This window comes from Bufo bufo, chromosome 4, assembly GCF_905171765.1.
Source record: "Bufo bufo chromosome 4, aBufBuf1.1, whole genome shotgun sequence".
Lineage (NCBI taxonomy): Eukaryota > Metazoa > Chordata > Amphibia > Anura > Bufonidae > Bufo > Bufo bufo.
In genome coordinates, this window is record NC_053392.1 from 53617215 (window position 1) to 53636674 (window position 19460).

General features: G+C 40.6%; 1 protein-coding gene across 1 annotated transcript in view; it reads right to left on the bottom strand.

The window, feature by feature from the left end:
- LOC120997243 (cytochrome P450 2K4-like) overlaps window positions 1–19460 on the bottom strand; it is a 113345-nt gene that overhangs the window by 47882 nt on the left and 46003 nt on the right. The window contains exon 5 of the mRNA XM_040427247.1: window positions 7043–7203. Within this exon, the coding sequence (XP_040283181.1) occupies window positions 7043–7203 (161 nt within the window). The remainder of the gene's footprint in view (window positions 1–7042; window positions 7204–19460) is intronic.

Below are 19460 nucleotides of genomic sequence, written 5' to 3' on the forward strand. Positions count from 1 at the left end.
AAACGTGAAATGTATTGGATTTTTAAACTCGACTGTCTCAATCCAAACGGTCTGAATGAGGCTTTTGAAATAAACTTTTAGGGTCACATGACTACCGTTACTGATATTATAGATTATTTATTATCAATTTTCGACATCATCAATATTGTTGTTTTAATCATGTTCATAATTATCTATTTATATATAAATTTCGATTTTTATTATCTAATCATTTATTTTTTATTTTATTTATTTTTTAGTCTGTAGTGTCTATTATGCACTATTTTTATAGATGTGCATTTGTTTTTATATATATATATATATATATATATATATATATATATATATACATTCATATATCCCATATGTACAGATCTGATATCACCTATTCAATTTTATGGCGTTTGTTTGTGGAATTATTTGTGGGATTAATGAATTTTTTATATATATGTCATAATATAAATCTACATCCAAGCATTTGCATTATTTTATGTACCAATGACTTTTGTTTCTGCTTGAGGTAACGCCCACCTCCCCTTTGACCTTGTTTGCATGTGACCATTTTTGTGTATATATATCCAGCATGTTTGTCCACTCTCTATGCAATTTTCTTCACCTGATGAAGGGGACCCTTTCCCCGAAACGCGTTGTGTGATTGCAATAAAACTCTTGAAGATTCACCATCTACCTCTGGTTGGTTCCTTGCGCCGAGAGATGTTCCTTTTCTTCCTGTCATTTTAATCCTCCGTGTGGGCCTAGGCACGCTCATCCGAGGACATCTACATCCGTGGCTGCATACCAACCTTCATATTGGGGATTAAATCATCTCCCACATGCCTACATTAGCGTTGTGCCTATAATTGCGCAACCCTGCAAGGTGAGCCTCCCAAATTGGGATTTAATCTGAATTTCCAAACGTTTTTACCCTATGGTGCGCCCTCTCTCTTTTGTTTACACAGTAAGCAACTTGCCTTTATACGTATTAGGCTTTTGAGGGACAGGAATGGTTTTTGGGCTCAGTGTCACATTTTAAGAATCCCTTAGGTACCAGCACAGTGGGGCCTAGTACCCCTACAGTTGAGGCCTAGTTTGGTGATTTAAGTTGTTTGTGCTGAAAACTGTAGAGGCTGTGGGGTGAAATAATAAACAGATCCCCTGAGAATTGACCCCATTTTGGGAATTCTTCTCCTCAGGTTATTAGGGGGTGGGATAAGCATTGTGACGCCACAGGTATTTTGCAGAAATAATGGGCAGCAGACCATGCAAAATGAAAATTGAAATTTTTTCACACATATGGTATTTCAGTGACCAATATATTGTGCCCAATTCCTACTTTCTGAGACTTATACCACATTACTCAAATTCATAGGCAGGTTTTACTGGATATGAAAATGTTGTATGGGAACATGGCAGGGCTCAAAAGGAAAAGGGTGCCATTTGGCTTTTGGAGTGTAGATTTAGCATAAATGCTTTTTTGGGTGCTACATCACATTTACAGAGACACTGAGGTTCCCATACAGTTAAAAACCCCAATCAGTGGTGTCATTTCGGAAACTACACCTCTTATATTATTTATGAAGTGGTGCAGTGTGCATTTTTACACCACAGGTATTTTACAATAGTTACTGAGCTGGTGACGGTGCAAATGAAATGTTCCACAGAAATAGCATTTCAGTGCACAATATGCTGTGCCCAGTATGTGCCATTTAAGACACCCCAATACCATTTAAATTGTTAAGCGGGTTCTACTAGGTACTGAAATGCCATAAATGTGGATGTAAACTGCTATTTGGGTAAAGGGTTCAGAAGAGAAAGACCACCTTTTGGCTTTTGCAGTGCAGAATTTGAGAGATTGGTTTGATGTTGCTTTCAAACAGCCTGAGGTATTAGTACCACTATTTTCTGACATACATACTGTACTTTTTTTAAAATTATTTTTCTCTAGAGAGTGGTGTGTGAAGGCTTATTTTTTGCCGGAGTTCTATTTTTGGATACATGAGACTTTTTAATCCCTTTTTTTTGTAGCAGGATAAAGAAAAGGCAGCAATTCTAACATCACTTTTTGGGTTTCAGCGTGCATTGTGCATAAAAAATAAACCACATTAACTGCTGGTTAGTACCATTACAGGGATATCAATTTGTATACAGTTTTGCTAGTTTTATTTAATCAAAGCATTTTTGAAAAGAAAAATGATGCTTTTGTGTCACTTTCTGTGAGACATATTTGTTTTTCTTAAGGCAATGGTCTTGTGTGAGGGCTAGTTTTTTTTTGCAAGATGAGTTAATATTTTCATTGGTAAGATTTTGGGGTACACAAGATTTTTTGGTAGCTTGATATTATGTTTTTTGCAAGGAAAGGTTACCAAAAAATGACTCTTCTGGCATACTTATTTACATTTTTTTTTTTCTACTGCATTCACCTCAGAGGGTATCTCATATAATATTCTTATAGAGGTGGTTGTTATAGATGTAGGGATATCAAATATATCTTCGTATTTTTTATTTTCATTTTTACACAATGAAACAAAACATTTTTGACAAAATAAAACTTTCTGAGGGTTAATTTTTTTAAATTTCTGGTGATATCTTGCTTTTTTGTGGGATGAGATAATGTTTTCATTTGCAGAAAAGACCGGCACTCGCTGTAGATAAATCTTGTATTTATCCAGTCACATATACAGGCAATAAGTGACGCGTTTCGGTGCTACCGCACCTTCATCAGACTTATCATCATACAAGAAACATCTCATGTTTAAATAGAGCGCCCAAACACAGGGAAATGACATCACACAGAAAACCACTCCCACCAATCAGTGTTAAATCAAGACATATAAACAAAATGAAAACACACTTTATAGTGACATTTCTCTGAATTCAATCTACAGGGTGGGCCATTTATATGGATACACCTTAATAAAATGGGAATGGTTGGTGATATTAACTTCCTGTTTGTGGCACATTAGTATATGTGAGGGGGGAAACTTTTCAAGATGGTTGGTGACCATGGCGGCCATTTTGAAGTTGGCCATTTTGAATCCAACTTTTATTTTTTCAATAGGAAGAGGGTCATGTGACAGATCAAACTATTGGGAATTTCACACGAAAAACAATGGTGTGCTTGGTTTTAACGTAAATTTATTCTTTCATGAGTTATTTACAAGTTTCTCTTTGTTTTCAGCCATTGACATGTCGCCGAGGTTAACACGTGAGGAGAGGATAGAAATTGTATTGATGTCTGGTGAATGCAGTAACCGGGTCATTGCAGAAGATTTCAATGCAAGACACCCTACGAGACCACCCATCTCCCATGCTACAGTTAGCAAACTGCTTGCTAAGTTTCGTGAAACTGGTTCAGTGTTGGATTTGCCAAAATGTGGACGCATCTGTCTCTAATGAAGAAACATCAGTGGCTGTCCTAGCTTCATTCAGCAAGAGCTCACATCACAGCGTAGCATTTGCCGCATGTCACTGGAGAGTGGCATTAGTCGAACATCCCTTCGGCGGATATTAGCTACTCACAAATGGCACCCTTACAAACTCCAGCTACTGCAGCATCTCAACGAGGATAACCCCGATCGGCGCACTGAATTTTCAGAATGGGCAAAACAAAAATTGGAACAGGACCCTCAGTTTACGCAGAAGATTTTGTTCAGTGATGAGGCAAACTTTTATGTGAATGGTGAAGTTAACAAACAAAACCACCGCTATTGGTCTGACACTAACCCACATTGGATAGATCCCTCCAAGACTGTTGGAACAAATAAATTGATGGTATGGTGTGGTATATAGGGTACAAAGATAGTGGGGCCATTCTTCATCAATGGAAACCTCAAGGCCACTGGATATGCGAAATTGCTACATGATGATGTGTTTCCCTCTTTATGCACTGAAGCCGGCACGTTCCCTGAGTTTTTCCAGCAAGATGGTGCACCACCACATTATGGGTGTCAGGTCCGAGCATTCCTAGATAAACAGTTTCCTGGAAAGTGGATTGGTCATCGTGGGCCAGTTGAATGGCCCCCAAGGTCTCCCAATCTGACCCCCTTAGACTTTTATCTTTGTGGTCATCTGAAGGCAATTGTCTATGCTGTGAAGATACGAGATGTGCAGCACCTGAAACTACGGATACTGGAAGCCTGTGCTAGCATTTCTCATGCGGTGTTGCTATCAGTGTGTGAAGAGTGGGAAAAGAGGGTTGCATTGACAATCCAACACAATGGGCAGCACATTGAACACATTTTATAAGTGGTCAGAAACTTGTAAATAACTCATGAAAGAATAAAGTTACGTGAAAACCAAGCACACCATTGTTTTTCTTGTGCAATTCCCAATAAGTTTGATGTGTCACATGACCCTCTTCCTATTGAAAAAACAAAAGTTGGATTCAAAATGGCCGACTTCAAAATGGCCGCCATGGTCACCACCCATCTTGAAAAGTTTCCCCCCTCACATATACTAATGTGCCACAAACAGGAAGTTAATATCACCAACCATTCCCATTTTATTAAGGTGTATCCATATAAATGGCCTACCCTGTATATTATTCCTTCCTTATTGTGTTCTTCTTTGCTTAGGTCCGCTGTGTACACTTGCTCCTGAGGAAGGGGAACTTATATCCCCGAAACGCGTTGAGCCATATATTTTACCGAATAAAGTGTTTGACCTGAAGCCCTCCTGTTGTGCTGCTGTCTGTCACTACCATCCTACATGCGATCCTGGCCGGGGGGGGGTTTTGGCCGCAGGTGTCATGAGCTTATCCTGACGACCACCCCCCTAGTGAAGTGAGGGAATTATATATTAATTTATTTTTTATTTATTATATATATATATTTTTTTTTTGTTCATATATATATTTTTTGTTCATCTATCTATCTATCTATCTATCTATCTATCTATCTATCTATCTATCTAATATTGTAATATTATTACTTATTTTTAATTCATTTTAGATTTTCTAAAAGGTTATTCTGTAACAATAGTGATAACAGTATCTTGCCAGCATCATTGGATGTTTTAACGTATTACCGTCCTAGTGCACAAGAATTTATTCATTATATAGTAATTACTAACGGAGTGGCGCTCACCATTTCTTCACCCCTTTTTTTTTCCGTCCTTTTATGCAATGGGTGATAGTACGTGGTGAGAATTCTTTCCTATTGACATCACCCCTTGCCTCTACACTTTTAATATTGCCATTTGAGAGTGTTCTGGGTCTCTCCAAACACTTTATATTGAGCTGCCTTCCACTACTTTGCTATTCTTTTTATATATTCTTTTTATACATTTTAGTCCTTATCCCTGTCGGTGCCTAATTTTATTTCATACTGTGGTGGGATTCATTGATTCCTCCAGGTTTGAAGTAACTTCCAAAATTTTTAGTTTCTCTCTTTATTGGAACCCTGCAATGGCATTGCAGGGAGTGGATGATGTTATAGAGGAAGCCCCCTCTCCTATAAACCTCTTCGATTACGCAGTGAGCACTGAACACAGCATCTAAGGAGTTAATCCACCAGCATTGGTATTGGCTTGTGTGATGTCGACGAATATAGCAGGGCCCTGGCTGACAGTAACTTCAAATAAACAAAAAAGTGTTTTATAGCCCTCTTCAAACAGCTGATTGGCAAAGGCAATGAGAGTCAAACCTCCACAATTTTATATTGATGTCCTATCCTGGGAAATGGCCATTAGTATTCTGAAGCCGTTTCCATTCAATTCTGAAAAAGTTGCGGAAGGCCCAATAGACTCCCTCTAATTGTCACGGAAGTGTAACTGCTTCTCTCTGCCTGTGTTAAAATAAGGAAACATTTATCTCAATTAGTTTTTCATGAAAATTTCTTTATTTTGCTTAGTGTTAACGCTTTTCAAAGGCAGCCATGAAACAGGTTAACATCAGTTCTTTACACTGTACCTACCTTCTCTCCATGGTCATTCTGGTGATCATCTGTGCTCTGTTGGTTCCAATCTGAGGCAGTATTCAGGGTTTCCTACTGTAACCAACCACAGCCACTATTCTGTAGTTGTTGTGCCTGTCCAAACACCCCAAAGTGAGTACAGTACCAGTGGTGTAATTGCATATTACTATCATCCTACAGTCTTTCACATTTGCTTCTCCTGTCTTTTTTCTCTTCTTACCATGTGTGACAAAGATGGTGTTGCAGAAAACTGGAAGTTATAAATAAACATCCGACTGACTTGATCCCAAACTAAGGAACATATGGGTGAGCCCTATAAAACCCCTAGAGCTCTCCCTGACTGCTATGCCCATGCAAAGATCTTTATGATAGAGGATTGCATGCCCTCGTACCTAGACTGTGTGACACCTGAAAACCCTATAATAGTGAGGGGACACGACCACCGGCTCCCTGCACTTAATACGGAGGGAGTCAGGGTCACCTAGATTCAAGCCAGCACGGAAACACAAATAAAGGAAAAAGACTTATCTGAGGAACCAGCAGTTGCAGCCTCTAGCAGTGAACACAATCCAGGAAGTAGTATAAACCGCAAAGTGAGGCAGTATGGGAGGGAATATAAAGGGGGGCAATCAGTGTAAATAGGTGACAGCTGGGAGAAGGAAAAGAGATGACAAGGTGAAACCAAAACAAAGAACATCATGCAAGAGGTACAGAAAAACGTCTGCCAGAGCTTCTCAGAGAGCTGGCGGTGACAATGTGTCGGTAAAAGAGCAGACACTACACTTCCGCAACAAGGAGAGGAGGTCAGAAATTGGGACTTCCATGCAGTTTTCGTAAAATCCATTTTATTTTACATTTGCAGACCATTCAAAGACAACTCAGTCTCAACTTCTGCAGTTCTTCTTAAATCTGATGACAGATAAATGACTGGAACATCTGGTGCCCAATAAACCCAATTATTTAAAATCAGATTTAGTGTCCCTCCTATTGATAGGAAGAATAGCCCTCCACGCTGAGCTCTTTCTCTTGTCAGATTTGATAGAATTTGTGAACGTAATTTTCATTGCGAGTGAGAATACTAAATTTGGTAAAGTTACAAAATTCATTAAAATAATGGAATAACTTAATACTTACAAAAACTTCTGACTTACCGCGATCCATGTACTTCCTAGGAGTCTTATATTCTCATTAACTAATTCCATAAGCCTCAGTATGATTGGATCCTCATAGTCAAATCTTTTACCGAGCAGTATAGACACAATTATATTGGTTACAGCAGCATTTATACTGGTCAGATTATCAAAGGGCTGTCCTATATAAGTAAAATGCAAAAATACAATAAAAAAAAAAATCTTTGTGTTTGAAAATATTGTTTTTCTTATTTTTACTATGAAGGTTCACCTTCCTATAACCTACTTCTTGCAAACCTAAAAACACACAGTATTGTGATTGATTCCATTAGTAACCACCAGGATTAAACAACTCCTCCCCAATGTTCCCCAGGATTTTCCAGTAATTTTCATTGGGACAAAATTTAGGCAGACTGATATATATATATATATATATATTACAGTGGTCCTCATCCTGTAGTATACGCACCCCAAGGGTGGTGAGGTGTTATGCAGGACTGCCCAAGCCTTCAGCAATGTTCCACTGAAGTCCAGTTGGTGCAATGATGTTATCATCTTCAGGATCGTATGCAAGCAGCAGGTCTGTATCCTGCATCACATTGCAGACAGCAACATGGAGGTGTGTATTTGTGTTGGTTATTTTGATTTAACTGGGGGACACTATGGGGACATTAGTACTACAGGTGACTCTCGTTTTTTTTTTGTTTTTTTTTTACTGGGACACATCATAGTGTCTTTATTACTAGTTGTGGTAAAATGAGTACTACTGGGGGCAATATAGGCAGGCATTACAGCTTCTGAGGCATACTATGGGAATTTAGCACTATTAGGGGGCTCTTTTGTTGGTATTAGTACTACTGGGGGCACTCTTAGGGCATATTTACTAGTGGGACACAATGTTGGGGCTTTAATACTACTAGGGGTATTATGGTGGGCTTTATAACTACTGAAGGGCACTGTGGTGGGCTTTATTAGTAGGGGGCTATATAATTACAATATTTTTTTTATATATAGACCTCACAGCACATGTGGGACGTTTACATTATCTGTAGTACATTTCATTTGGTCATTGGACCTTAAGCGTCTCTTTACATGTGCTGCAAATTAAATCTTCACTTTTATTCTGTTCTCTTTAACCACCTCAGCCCCCAGTGCTTAAACACCCTGAAAGACCAGGCCACTTTTTACACTTCTGACCTACACTACTTTCACCGTTTATTGCTCGGTCATGCAACTTACCACCCAAATGAATTTTACCTCCTTTTCTTCTCACTAATAGAGCTTTCATTTGGTGGTATTTCTTTGCTGCTGACATTTTTACTTTTTTTGTTATTAATCGAAATTTAACGATTTTTTTGCAAAAAAATGACATTTTTCACTTTCAGTTGTAAAATTTTGCAAAAAAAACGAGATCCATATATAAATTTTGCTCTAAATTTATTGTTCTACATGTCTTTGATAAAAAAAAAATGTTTGGGTAAAAAAAAAATGGTTTGGGTAAAAGTTATAGCGTTTACAAACTATGGTACAAAAATGTGAATTTCCGCTTTTTGAAGCAGCTCTGACTTTCTGAGCACCTGTCATGTTTCCTGAGGTTCTACAATGCCCAGACAGTACAAACACCCCACAAATGACCCCATTTCGGAAAGTAGACACCCTAAGGTATTCGCTGATGGGCATAGTGAGTTCATAGAACTTTTTATTTTTTGTCACAAGTTAGCGAAAAATGATGATTTTTTTTTTTTTTTTTCTTACAAAGTCTCATATTCCACTAACTTGTGACAAAAAATAAAAACTTCCATGAACTCACTATGCCCATCAGCGAATACCTTGGGGTCTCTTCTTTCCAAAATGGGGTCACTTGTGGGGTAGTTATACTGCCCTGGCATTCTAGGGGCCCAAATGTGTGGTAAGGAGTTTGAAATCAAATTCAGTAAAAAATGACTTGTGAAATCCGAAAGGTGCTCTTTGGAATATGGGCCCCTTTGCCCACCTAGGCTGCAAAAAAGTGTCACACATCTGGTATCTCCGTACTCAGGAGAAGTTGAGGAATGTGTTTTGGGGTGTCTTTTTGCATATACCCATGCTGGGTGAGATAAATATCTTGGTCAAATGCCAACTTTGTATAAAAAAATTGGAAAAGTTGTCTTTTGCCAAGATATTTCTCTCACCCAGCATGGGTATATGTAAAATGACACCCCAAAACACATTCCCCACCTTCTCCTGAGTACGGAGATACCAGATGTGTGACACTTTTTTGCAGCCTAGGTGGGCAAAGGGGCCCATATTCCAAAGAGCACCTTTCGGATTTCACAGGTCATTTTTTACAGAATTTGATTTCAAACTCCTTACCACACATTTGGGCCCCTAGAATGCCAGGGCAGTATAACTACCCCACAAGTGACCCCATTTTGGAAAGAAGACACCCCAAGGTATTCCGTGAGGGGCATGGCGAGTTCCTAGAATTTTTTATTTCTTGTCACAAGTTAGTGGAAAATGATGATTTTTTTTTTTTTTTTTTATACAAAGTCTCATATTCCACTAACTTGTGACAAAAAATAAAAACTTCCATGAACTCACTATGCCCATCAGCGAATACCTTGGGGTCTCTTCTTTCCAAAATGGGGTCACTTGTGGGGTAGTTATACTGCCCTGGCATTCTAGGGGCCCAAATGTGTGGTAAGGAGTTTGAAATCAAATTCAGTAAAAAATGACCTGTGAAATCCGAAAGGTGCTCTTTGGAATGTGGGCCCCTTTGCCCACCTAGGCTGCAAAAAAGTGTCACACATCTGGTATCTCCGTACTCAGGAGAAGTTGAGGAATGTGTTTTGGGGTGTCTTTTTGCATATACCCATGCTGGGTGAGATAAATATCTTGGTCAAATGCCAACTTTGTATAAAAAAATTGGAAAAGTTGTCTTTTGCCAAGATATTTCTCTCACCCAGCATGGGTATATGTAAAATGACACCCCAAAACACATTCCCCACCTTCTCCTGAGTACGGAGATACCAGATGTGTGACACTTTTTTGCAGCCTAGGTGGGCAAAGGGGCCCATATTCCAAAGAGCACCTTTCGGATTTCACAGGTCATTTTTTACAGAATTTGATTTCAAACTCCTTACCACACATTTGGGCCCCTAGAATGCCAGGGCAGTATAACTACCCCACAAGTGACCCCATTTTGGAAAGAAGACACCCCAAGGTATTCCGTGAGGGGCATGGCGAGTTCCTCGAATTTTTTATTTCTTGTCACAAGTTAGTGGAAAATGATGATTTTTTTTTTTTTTCATACAAAGTCTCATATTCCACTAACTTGTGACAAAAAATAAAAACTTCCATGAACTCACTATGCCCATCAGCGAATACCTTGGGGTCTCTTCTTTCTAAAATGGGGTCACTTGTGGGGTAGTTATACTGCCCTGGCATTCTAGGGGCCCAAATGTGTGGTAAGGAGTTTGAAATCAAATTCAGTAAAAAAATGACCTGTGAAATCCGAAAGGTGCTCTTTGGAATGTGGGCCCCTTTGCCCACCTAGGCTGCAAAAAAGTGTCACACATCTGGTATCTCCGTACTCAGGAGAAGTTGAGGAATGTGTTTTGGGGTGTCTTTTTGCATATACCCATGCTGGGTGAGATAAATATCTTGGTCAAATGCCAACTTTGTATAAAAAAATGGGAAAAGTTGTCTTTTGCCAAGATATTTCTCTCACCCAGCATGGGTATATGTAAAATGACACCCCAAAACACATTCCCCACCTTCGCCTGAATACGGAGATACCAGATGTGTGACACTTTTTTGCAGCCTAGGTGGGCAAAGGGGCCCATATTCCAAAGAGCACCTTTCGGATTTCACAGGTCATTTTTTACAGAATTTGATTTCAAACTCCTTACCACACATTTGGGCCCCTAGAATGCCAGGGCAGTATAACTACCCCACAAGTGACCCCATTTTGGAAAGAAGACACCCCAAGGTATTCCGTGAGGGGCATGGCGAGTTCCTAGAATTTTTTATTTCTTGTCACAAGTTAGTGGAAAATGATGATTTTTTTTTTTTTTTTCATACAAAGTCTCATATTCCACTAACTTGTGACAAAAAATAAAAACTTCCATGAACTCACTATGCCCATCAGCGAATACCTTGGGGTCTCTTCTTTCCAAAATGGGGTCACTTGTGGGGTAGTTATACTGCCCTGGCATTCTAGGGGCCCAAATGTGTGGTAAGGAGTTTGAAATCAAATTCTGTAAAAAATGACCTGTGAAATCCGAAAGGTGCTCTTTGGAATGTGGGCCCCTTTGCCCACCTAGGCTGCAAAAAAGTGTCACACATCTGGTATCTCCGTACTCAGGAGAAGTTGAGGAATGTGTTTTGGGGTGTCTTTTTACATATACCCATGCTGGGTGAGATAAATATCTTGGTCAAATGCCAACTTTGTATAAAAAAATGGGAAAAGTTGTCTTTTGCCAAGATATTTCTCTCACCCAGCATGGGTATATGTAAAATGACACCCCAAAACACATTCCCCACCTTCGCCTGAGTACGGAGATACCAGATGTGTGACACTTTTTTGCAGCCTAGGTGGGCAAAGGGGCCCATATTCCAAAGAGCACCTTTCGGATTTCACAGGTCATTTTTTACAGAATTTGATTTCAAACTCCTTACCACACATTTGGGCCCCTAGAATGCCAGGGCAGTATAACTACCCCACAAGTGACCCCATTTTGGAAAGAAGAGACCCCAAGGTATTCGCTGATGGGCATAGTGAGTTCATGGAAGTTTTTATTTTTTGTCACAAGTTAGTGGAATATGAGACTTTGTATGGAAAAAAAATAAATAAAAAAAAATCATCATTTTCCACTAACTTGTGACAAAAAATAAAAAATTCCAGGAACTTGCCATGCCCCTCACGGAATACCTTGGGGTGTCTTCTTTCCAAAATGGGGTCACTTGTGGGGTAGTTATACTGCCCTGGCATTTTCCAGGGGCCCTAATGTGTGGTAAGTAGGTAAATGACCTGTGAAATCCGAAAGGTGCTCTTTGGAATGTGGGCCCCTTTGCCCACCTAGGCTGCAAAAAAGTGTCACACATCTGGTATCTCCGTACTCAGGAGAAGGTGGGGAATGTGTTTTGTGGTGTCATTTTACATATACCCATGCTGGGTGAGAGAAATATCTTGGCAAAAGACAACTTTTCCCATTTTTTTATACATAGTTGGCATTTGACCAAGATATTTATCTCACCCAGCATGGGTATATGTAAAAAGACACCCCAAAACACATTCCTCAACTTCTCCTGAATACAGAGATACCAGATGTGTGACACTTTTTTGCAGCCTAGGTGGGCAAAGGGGCCCAAATTCCTTTTAGGAGGGCATTTTTAGACATTTGGATACCAGACTTCTTCTCACGCTTTGGGGCCCCTAAAATGCCAGGGCAGTATAAATACCCCACATGTGACCCCATTTTGGAAAGAAGACACCCCAAGGTATTCAATGAGGGGCATGGCGAGTTCATTGAAAAAAAAAAATTTGGGCACAAGTTAGCGGAAATTGATTTTTTCGATTTTGTTCTCACAAAGTCTCCCTTTCCGCTAACTTGGGACAAAAATTTCAATCTTTCATGGACTCAATATGCCCCTCAGCGAATACCTTGGGTTGTCTTCTTTCCAAAATGGTGTTATTTGTGGGGTGTTTGTACTGCCCTGGCATTTGAGGGTCTCCGCAATCATTACATGTATGCCCAGCATTAGGAGTTTCTGCTATTCTCCTTATATTGAGCATACGGGTAATGAGATTTTTTTTTTCCGTTCAGCCTCGGGCTGAAAGAAAAAAATGAACAGCACAGATTTCTTCATTCGCATCGATCAATGTGGATGAAAAAATCTCTGCCAAAAAAAGAAAAAGGAGGGGAAAGGCGTCTGCCAGGACATAGGAGTTCCGCCCAACATCCATACCCACTTCAGCTCGTATGCCCTGGCAAACCAGATTTCTCCATTCACATCAATCGATGTGGATGAATAAATCATTGCCGGGATTTTTTTTTTTATATATACAAAGTGTTTGCCAAAGTATATGAACACCGCCACCTCCTCAGCTCATATGCCTCGGCAAACATATCTTTTACTGCAGAGGAGAAATCTCGTCTTGCAGCGTCGCATACACCGACTTGCGTGTAATCTGACAGCAGCGCAATGCTTCTGTCCGAATGCACATCAGTGCTGCAGCTAGTCGATCGGTTGGTCCACCTGAAAGGTAAAAAAAACTAAACAAAAAAGAAAAAACCAGGCCGCAAAGCAATAACTTTATTAACTTTAGAACAGAACATATTAACTTTTTTTAACTTTTTTAACTTTTTTACTTACCGGTAAATTTTTTTTTGTTTAGTTTATTTTACCTTTATAGAACAAACCTCTCCTTCCCCATGGGACAATGTGCAAAGCGCAAATCGCCCAAAGATGTGGCGAAGTACGTTATGCACTTTATCCCAGGTGAAAGGAGAGGTTTGCAGCAGCTGAGAGTAAAAGGGCCCTAATAGCCCTGTGTGCCTGTCCTGTGAGATGCAATCCCTATGCTAGGTGTACCTGTGTGTGGTACTTCCGGAAACACTCACCAAAACATAGGGCAGGGTGGTCAGGACAGTCAGGACAGAAATAGCGGGTGTCACGCCTTATTCCACTCCTGCTACAGACACGACATCTTTTTCGGGGTGACGGTTGGGTTTAGGTACCAGGAACGACACTGGGGAAATGTCGCTCGTGTAGACGGCTAACTACACTGGTGGATGGGGCCACGGAACCTCCTGGGTAAAGGAGGTTCTCGATGATCTCTTCCTGGAATTTGAGGAAAGATCGTGTTCTCCCAGCCTTACTGTAGAGAACAAAACTATTGTACAGCGCCAATTGAATTAAATATACAGACACCTTCTTATACCAGCGTCTGGTTCTGCGGGAAACTAAATACGGAGACAACATCTGGTCATTGAAGTCCACCCCTCCCATGAGCGCATTATAGTCGTGGACACAGAGGGGCTTTTCAATGACACGGGTTGCTCGCTCAATTTGGATTGTCGTGTCTGCGTGAATGGAGGAGAGCATGTAAACGTCACGCTTGTCTCTCCATTTCACCGCGAACAGTTCTTCGTTACACAAGGCAGCCCTCTCCCCCCTTGCAAGACGGGTGGTTACAAGCCGTTGGGGGAAGCCCACGCGACTAGTTCGCGCGGTGCCACAGGCGCAAATCCGTTCTAGAAACAAATGCCTAAAGAGGGCCACACTTGTGTAAAAATTGTCCACATAAAGATGGTACCCCTTGCCGAAAAAGGGTGACACCAAGTCCCAGACTGTCTTCCCACTGCTCCCCAGGTAGTCAGGGCAACCGACCGGCTCCAGGGTCTGATCTTTTCCCTCATAGATCCGAAATTTGTGGGTATAGCCTGTGGCCCTTTCACAGAGCTTATACAATTTGACCCCATACCGGGCACGCTTGCTTGGGATGTACTGTTTGAAGCCAAGGCGCCCGGTAAAATGTATTAGGGACTCGTCTACGCAGATGTTTTGCTCGGGGGTATACAAATCTGCAAATTTCTGGTTGAAATGGTCTATGAGGGGCCGAATTTTGTGGAGCCGGTCAAAAGCTGGGTGGCCTCTGGGACGGGAGGTGGTGTTGTCGCTAAAATGCAGGAAACGGAGGATGGCCTCAAATCGTGCCCTGGACATAGCAGCAGAGAACATGGGCATGTGATGAATCGGGTGCGTTGACCAATATGACCGCAATTCATGCTTTTTTGTCAGGCCCATGTTGAGGAGAAGGCCCAAAAAAATTTTAAGTTCGGAAACTTGGACTGGTTTCCACCGGAAAGGCTGGGCATAAAAGCTTCCCGGGTTGGCGGATATAAATTGTGTGGCATACTGGTTGGTCTCTGCCACGACTAAGTCCAAGAGCTCCGCAGTCAAGAACAGCTCAAAAAATCCCAGGGCCGAACCGATTTGAGCCGTCTCAACCCGAACCCCAGACTGGGCGGTGAAAGGGGGAACTACAGGTGCGGCTGAAGTTGGTGACTTCCAATCAGGGTTTGCCAGCACCTCAGGGATTCTAGGGGCTCTACGGGCCTGTCTGTGCGGTGGCTGCGACGGGGTAACTAGTGCACGTGCCACCGTACCAGCTTCAACTGCCCTTCTGGTGCTCGCCACGTCACCATGTTGTACGGCAGTGCTGGTACTAGGTCCAGGGAGGGCTGCGCTGCTGGTGTATGCCTCACCACGTGATCCGGCAGCGACAGCCCCACTCTGCTGCTCTTGAAGCGGATCCTGCATAACCTGTGGTCTAGCGACACGGGGCCGGGTACGCCTGGTGCTGCCAGGGACCTCCACCTCCTCGTCCGAACTTTGGGTCAGAGAGCCACTGCTTTCCACAGGTTCATATTCTGACCCGCTAGATTCATCAGATGAGGGTTCCCACTCCTCATCCGACTGGGTCAGAATCCTGTAGGCCTCTTCAGAAGAATACCCCCTGTTTGACATTTTGGACTACTAAATTTAGGGGTATTCCCTGAGACTACCCAAGAAAAAAAGCAAGCCTGTCTTACAAAGGGGAGGCTAGCGAAGTACCGGAGGCCGCTGCGGTTGATTAAAAATATCAAAACTGATTTTTTTATCGCCGCAGTGCGTGTAAAATGAATGTGCAGTGATCAAAAAATATATATTTTTTGTCACTGCGGTGGGGCGGGCGTGAGTGAACGCACGTGTGGGCGACCGATCAGGCCTGATCGGGCAAACACTGCGTTTTGGGTGGAGGGCGAACTAAAGTGACACTAATACTATTATAGATCTGACCGTGATCAGTTTTGATCACTTACAGATACTATAAAAGTACAAATGCTGATTAGCGATACGCTATTCAGCGAATAAAAGTGACTGCGGTGCGGTGGGCTGGGCGCTAACTCACGTTAACTACCTAACCAAGGGGCCTAAACTATCCCTAAAACCTAACAGCCAATACTAGTGAAAAAAAAAAAGTGACAGTTTACACTGATCACTTTTTTTCCTTTCACTGGTGATTGACAGGGGCGATCAAAGGGGTGATCAAAGGGTTAATTGGGGTGCAGGGGGGTGATCAGGGGCTACAGTGAAGTGTTTGGTGTACTTACAGTGATGTCTGCTTCTCTGCTGGATCCAACCGACGAAAAGGACCAGCAGAGGAGCAGAGAAGCCATATAACAGATCATATTTACTAATATGATCTGTTATATGACTTTTGATTGGATTTTTTAAAAATCGCCAGCCTGCCAGCCAATGATCGTTGCTGGCAGGCTGGTGACGAACTTCTTCTTTGAATTTTGCCGGCCCGCGATGCGCATGCGCGGGCCGGCTTGGAGCGAAATCTCGCGTCTCGCGACATGACGCGTATATGCGTGATTGTGCGCAGCGCTGCCACCTCCGGAACGCGAATCTGCGTACAGCGGTCCGGAGGTGGTTAAATAACACACTTATTACCACTATAACTTAAAACACATACAGACGCACACCCTGCCTCCCAACATGTTTCGCCGGCAAACCTGCATCTTCAGGGGATCGTGCAGGTATGTATGTTGGGGGCAGGGACCATCTTTTATAAGGTTAGTAGGTGATGTCACAAGTGGACAACCTTTAGGGCTTTACCTAACTCTCATTATTTCCCAGAATCGCTAATAGACCTGTCTCGATAGGCTCACCCTTCTTCTATGTACCGCTCGTAATGTTGCGTTACACTAGCTTCTCACCGGCTATTTCATTCACCTCGGAACTTCGCACATGCGCGCCGACTTAGAAAACCTTTTCTTTACTGTCGTTCGTGCATGCGCGCCAATTTAGAACATTTTCCTTGTTAACATACTGTTGCGCATGTCACGAGACTTAGTCCATGATCCTTATCTTGTCTGCTAATAGGGCTATCAACCCACTATTCCTCAAGCTGTCTATGATATCCCCCTTGTATTTTATTTTATTTTACTTTGTGCTGTAGGGCTTGTATTTATTAGGCTTATGATTTTTAATTTATTATATTTCATCATATTTTTAACTTCTTAATCATTTATGTATATTTTTTCGAATTGATATATCTAATGCTGATTATTAGTGCTCCACTTATCAATATTATGGATTTACACTTTTATATTATTCATGTATTTATTCTTACTGCTTGATATCTCAACCAATTATCATGTGTTATATATTTCGAAATTTTTTTACAGATCTAATTTTATATTTTAATAAATTTATAATGTAATAAATAATTCTGCAATAAATTATATACATCCCTAAAGATCATGTCTGATAATTGTTTGATTTAATATTAATTTTCCCGCTTAAACGGTGGTCTCAAGTTTTTGCTTCATAGACAAGATTAGAGGGTCATGAGATGGGTGATTAATTAATGTCATTTTTGCTCCCTATTAGTGTTGAGCACAAATATTCGAATAGCAAATTTTTATCGCGAATATCGCCACTTCGAGAACTCACGAATATTTAGAATATAGTGCTATATATTTGTTATATCAAATATTCTGCATTTTCTTCCATCTGAACACATGAGTCCTCTCTGCTTCTTGCTTGTGGGCCAATGAGAAGGAAGCAATGTCAAGTTCACAACAATACTTAGTGCACCAATCAGTAATCTGTAGTCAGACCTGCTAAATGGGAAGTTGCACGTAGTGCGAAAAAATATTCTAATCACTGCCGATTAGTGCAATCGTGAATATATTGGAGCACTTGACTCTATCTGCAGATAAAGCTATTCTAATGTTCTGCCGTGTCAACCATTTTCTTCAGTCTCAGGAAACTTATACCAGCTTGAAAAATGTAGCCAAAGTGACCCACGCCTGTATTTCATGTTACGAATTTGCATTACGCGATTTTTACATTTCCGATTTATCGCATTCAATAAAATAATCTTGAATTCTCGAAAATCACGAATATATGACGAATATTCTACAAAATATTCCTGAAATATCGCGAATTCGAATATAGCCCCTGCCGCTCATCACTAATCCCTATAGGTTGTTATTAGCAATTATGCTTTTTATACTTTTATCATCAATTATTTTTTACTCAATTATCTCATACTTTTCTCCTCAATTTTGAATATTTTCCTTTGTAGAACAATTTTTACTTAGGAAAGGATTTATAGATGTTTTATATATATATTTTTTTATATTTGTGTTCCTACTCTTGGGATCATCCTATACTACATCCTTTTTTCTAATTTAGATTTTTTCGCTTTAATTCTTCTTACATTCTTTATTTAAGTTATTGTTTTTGCTCCATTGTATTGGTCATTGTTTTTTTATCCACATTTTTCTTTTTTCTTTGAAATTTTCTTCACAGTTGACAGAATTTATTTCGTATTTTGTCTGTATTTGTTCTGCATTGTGCCGGATGCGAGGGGGTCCTATCATTTTTCATACTGTTACAAGAATGATGCGTATGTGAAGCCTTCATTTATTCCCAATGGTGATAGGGAATGTAGGCGATAAATCCACTTGGTTTCCTGCTGTTGTAGTCTATCAATATCACCCTTTCTTGGACCAGTTAAAAAAATTTGTATACCCCATATTTTAAGACCTGAAGGGTTCTCTCTATGGTAGTTTTTTTTAAATGTTTGGAGAGTGGCGTTTCTTCCTGGGTGTTCAGATTGCTGAAGTATCTAGATATGTGTCTCCTCAATTCTTGAACTGTCTTCCCAATATACAGTTTGGGACACTCACATTGAATAGCATAGACTACAGCTGTGGTCTTACAGTTTATATATTCTCTGACAGTATACTTTTTTCCATCAATTGGATTAATAAACTCTTTTTTAGGGGTCATATACTTACAGAAGGTACAGCAACCAAAGGGGTATGATCCCTTCACCGCCATCCACGTTTCTGTTCTTTGTTTGTTTTTGAAAATGGCTATGTACCAACATTTCTTTCAAGTTTTTTTCCTCTCCTGTACGTAATTGATGGAGTTACTAGGATGACTTATTTCAGATCCCCATCCGCTCGCAGGACATGCCAATGACGTTTTAGAATCTTATAAATGGTTTGATGCTGCACGTCGTATGTTCCTATGCAGCGTATTAATTTCTTATCTTCTCTCTTGCTTTTTTCCTAAAGTAGACTATTCCTCTCTGTATTTTTAGCTCTACTATATGCACGATTGAGTACTTTCTTGGGGTACCCTCTAGCTAAACATCTGTTATATAGTGTATTACTTTCTTTTTCAAAGGTTAATTCGTCTGTACAGTTTCGCTTGGCTCTAAGGTACTGTCTGACTGGGATACCTGACTTAAGTAATGGTGGGTGGAAGCTTGCTCAATGTAGGAAGTTGTTTGTTGCAGTGGATTTCCTCTATATCTCGGTCATTATACTGCCATCAGGTTTTAAGGCAATTTTCTAATCAAGAAAGTTGAGGCTCTCTTTTTGTA